Below are 4,536 nucleotides of genomic sequence, written 5' to 3'. Positions count from 1 at the left end.
TTTTCTCCAGGGTTCTACTAAGTCAACTCTCTGTCCACCTCCATATTAATAATGCCTAGATTTACTAGAAATTAATTAAAATTGATTTTTATTGACACCTGGTAAAGAATTTCTACATGCAAAAAATCTACGAGCCTATGGTAAGTAATATGTGTCAGATTCTTCCACTGAAGTCTTCATGCATTAAACTCTTTGCAACAACTAAATGTGTATGCATGTGAATTACTGAGTGTGTGTCAATCTGGGAGACAGAAATGGAGAGAACTGGAAATTTTTGAAGAGAAGGAAAGGAAATAGAATGATAGTAATTGGTACAATCTAATCAGACAATGATATTCTTATTATCACATGTTTATACAAATCACACATTTTTAATGTGGTGAATATACAATACTACATATAACTTTTAATTAATGTCACCCCAACAAATTACATGAAAAAGAAAAATAAAAGAAATAAAAATTAGATATCTTTAATTACATTCATCCTTTCTGTTATATTACAACCACTCTTAGTAAGTTTTATATTAAATTTTCTCATTTGAGTATCACTAGTAATTTATGGGATTCCAAGTGTTTATTTATTCCAAATAATTACTAAAATTATTTGTATTCTTTATGTACAAACTGCCAAAACTTGATGAATAGTCCTTGCAGCCCAAATTATCTTTGCTTCGGGAAAACAATAATATTTTCCACAATCCTTCTGATTTTTCTTACTTCTTTAAATGAAGAATGACACCAGAGACTAAAATCTGGGTGCTCAATAGACATTTCTTTTGGTTATTTTTATTTGTTTCTTTGTTTATATTATTCTTATTTCTTAGAATACATATGAACATAGGGGTGATGAGGAAAATAAAATATGGAAGGTTTACAGTGGCAATTAAAACTTAAGGCTTGAAATTTAAGTATTTTTCCAGGAGATAATTCAATATTTAAAAATGGATATTTATTTTAAATTTACTGTGGTTTGACATGTGATGTATAGTAATTGCTTAGATATTACATATGGTGAAAAAGGAATACATGCAGAACCGGCTGGTGTGGCTCAGAGGATTAAGAGCTGGCCCCCCAACCAAATGGTTAAATTCCCAGTCAGAGTTGCAGGCTAGGTCCCCAGTAGAGGTTATGTGAGAGGCAACCACGTATTGATGTTTCTCTCCCTCTCTTTCTCCCTCATTTCCCCTCTCTCCAAAAATAAATAAATGAATACATAAATCTTAAAAAGAATACTTGAGGAAAAATAAATGCATAATTACAAATACTATAGCTAGTTTTAAGTGATATTGTGACATTTTCTCTAAACAGTCAATACCTTTCTTTAACTAGATAAGATTTCATTATAAATAAGCTTTAATTTTTAGGACTCAGTCAAGATACAGAATGGTGAGATGAAAGATTCATGGTCTTATATAAGTCTGATAAAGCACTTGAATATTATAAAACAAAATTACTTAGAAAATATTCTAATGAAAATTTGTAGGCTTCAGCAGTCAATGAAAGCTCATAAAATACTCTGCTGGTTTGAGAAATACAACCAGTCACAGAAATGAAGGGATCCTTTTCCTTGTAACTACATTGTATAAAGCCTCCTTTACATCTTTATTTCTGAGGCTGTAGACCAGAGGGTTCAGCATGGGGATCACCACTGTGTAGAAGACAGAAGCCACTTTGTCCTGACCCAGGGAGTAGCTGGAAGTAGGTCTCAGATAAGTGTAGATGGCAGTGGAGTAGAACAGAATTACAGCTGCCAGGTGAGAAGCACAAGTAGAGAAAGCTTTGTGTCGTCCCTCCCCGGAATGCATACGAAAGATGGAGAAGAGAATGTAGGAGTAGGACGCGAGGATGACCAGCAGAACACCCACCATATTCACTCCAGCAAAAGTGGAAAAGATGCTTTCATTCAGGTGTGTGTCAGAACATGAGAGCTTAAAGAGTGGGGGGCTGTCACAGAAAAAGTGGTGGATGACATTGGAACCACAGAATGGCAGCCTGCTCACATAGCTCGTGTTCACCATGGAGTTCAACAGTCCCGCTGTGAAAGCCCCTGCTGCCATTTTCAGGCAGACTGTCCTGGACATGACCACTGGGTAAAGCAGAGGGTTGCATATGGCCACATAACGGTCATAGGCCATCAGCCCAAAGAGGAGACATTCAGTTGTGGCCAAGGCAATGAAGAAGTACATCTGCAGAAAGCATCCAGCAAAGGAGATGGTTTTCTTCTCTGACAATAAATCCACCAGCATCTTTGGGGTGATGGTGGAGGAATAGCACACGTCCACAAAGGACAGGTTAGCCAGAAAGAAATACATGGGTGTGTGAAGTCGGGAATCACTCCTGATTAAGAGGATCATCCCAACATTCCCCCAAACTGTCAGTGTGTAAATCACAAAAAAGAACAAGAAGAGGAAAACCTGTAGTTCTAGTGTGTCTGCCAATCCCAGCAGGATGAACTCAGTCACCAAAGTATAATTTGTTCTCGTCATGTATTACAAATAGAGTTTACTTCAATTCATATAGGTGTGTAGATATTTTTCTCTCTAAAAGTTATAAAAAAGAATAGGAATGTTAATGAGGTTATTCACACAAGGGAAAAAACAACTCCCTCTGTTAATATATCACAGCATACAGAGTGATTGAAGAGAGAGGATAATTAGTGGATACGTGGAGAAAACTTTGATTTTATGATGCAATTGACCTTATGAAATCTGATGGTAGGCTCCTCAAATTACTGGTCTCAACCACACACTCTACTTAAGTTTCTGCAAATGCAATATATATGTTGTTCTCTACCAGCCCACATCCAAAATGCAAAGGATGCAAATATTCCTGCTGTCACCTTTCCCAGTCTCTAAAAGGTATGAAATTTAACACAGATCCCTTGTGTATTTCTCAAGACCATACTGTTCATTGTTCAACCCCAAAATTTATGCATAGTCTCCCAGAAATTTCTCATGGACCCCAGGAAGCAAAAATAGTGACCATTTCTTGTAAACAATATTTTGACACTTGTTGATACTTACAGAATTATTTTTTAGTGTTTAAACATGAGCCAAATAACTGTTGTAGATACACAGTACATAATGGAATTAACATCACTTTAGTATCAGACATAGTACCTGTCCAGCATGGTAAGTAACAGCATAAAAACCTTGTGAACTTCCTTCCCCAGTGTCTTACTCAGTATAGACTATTATTTTCTTTAAGTGTCTCTTAGTTGGAGCTTAAAATAAAAAAAATCACTTCATAAATGAAATAAAATGCACTGAATATTAGAATTGTCTATTGGTAAAAATTTGAGACTCCTTCTGCATAAATACATCTTGCTGCCCTTTTATTGTGTTTTCCTGGGAGAAAATTGAATAACAAGGGGGACTCAATTATGGGGTTTAATTGTGGAGTCAATCCTCTAAGGGCAGAAACTCCCAGTCTTGAAATAAAATAAAATATAATCACATGTAGTTGCATGTAATCAAACATTGCATCATGAAATTGTTCCTGATTTCTGCATACCCTAAAGTCATTTGCTGATGTAAAAGAAAATTAATTGGCTATGTACATTGCCTTTCTCTTTGTATTTTTAGCCTATTTCCAAAGGGTCATTGCCCACCACCGGATTATCATTTTTCCCTTTACCCAAGTGTGTGTTGTGTGGTGAGGTGGGATGGGGTGTCAGGAGAATAGTTTCTTCCTTTGTCTGACTCACTTTAACTCCAGTGCAACTCTGTTCTCGAGTGAAATTTTGAGAAGGATGAACTAACTCATATATTGTGCAGTATTTTAAAAAATTATATCCTGATCAAATAGAACAATAAACAAGGAAATTGAACTTCTATTTTTGATTAAAGAATTGTGTTGGCTTATTGAAAGTATTGCCTATGATTCTTATGCTAGAAGGGGGTGATAGCAGAGATTTTCTGCACCTAAATACACAAGTCAAACAAGGTCAAATACAACACACTGGGTGTCCATAGCCTCAGAGAGTCTATTTACAGGAAGAACTCATAATGCATTGAGTTCTGTATTACACTTCTCCACTTAAATCTTCAATTAGTTTTCTATATCAGTCTATGAAGGAAGCATTATTATTTTTACAGACTTTGTGGATGAATAAAGAAGACTTTTTCCTATAAATGACTTTTGAAGGACAAATTCCTAAGAAGTAGAAATTGTCTTGAGCTCGGATTATAACAAAAGGCATTAATTCCTAGCTACCTAATTTTCCTGTTTAGTTTCATTTTATCTTAGTGGCTTAGAAGATTTTATGTATATTATAAATACATACATATCCATATGTACATTATAATACACATGCACATACATATATACATATATGAACAAAGATATATACATATATATGGGTATCTTCCCATAAAGCCAATCTTTCAATCCTCAGAGTGAGTGGAGTTTTCATGTTTCCAAAGGAAGATCTGTAACACCATGAAAGGTATTGCCTGGGGTGGGTAGTAGGAGATAGAAGAATGTAAAGTGGGGATAAATGGTGAAGGAAGGAGACTTGATTTAGGGTGGTAAA

The 4,536-nt window shown here is 35.4% G+C and overlaps 1 protein-coding gene across 1 annotated transcript; it reads right to left on the bottom strand.

Moving 5' to 3' along the window:
* Positions 1 to 1,543: 1,543 nt before the first annotated feature.
* On the bottom strand, positions 1,544 to 2,488 carry LOC123825022 (olfactory receptor 5F1-like). The gene has a single exon (XM_045848420.1). It carries the CDS (start codon positions 2,486 to 2,488, stop codon positions 1,544 to 1,546), a length of 945 nt encoding a protein of 314 aa, XP_045704376.1.
* Between the last annotated feature and the right edge of the window lie 2,048 nt (positions 2,489 to 4,536).

The sequence above is a fragment of the Phyllostomus hastatus genome, unplaced genomic scaffold (assembly GCF_019186645.2).
Source record: "Phyllostomus hastatus isolate PE091 unplaced genomic scaffold, TTU_PhHast_1.1 phas_contig_1223, whole genome shotgun sequence".
In the NCBI taxonomy this organism is placed as follows: domain Eukaryota; kingdom Metazoa; phylum Chordata; class Mammalia; order Chiroptera; family Phyllostomidae; genus Phyllostomus; species Phyllostomus hastatus.
This window is presented reverse-complemented; position numbering and strand designations above follow the sequence as displayed.

Bases quoted from the DNA above. Each gene is read 5' to 3' on its own strand.
- LOC123825022 (XM_045848420.1), bottom strand. From the start codon at position 2,488: ATGACGAGAACAAATTATACTTTGGTGACTGAGTTCATCCTGCTGGGA.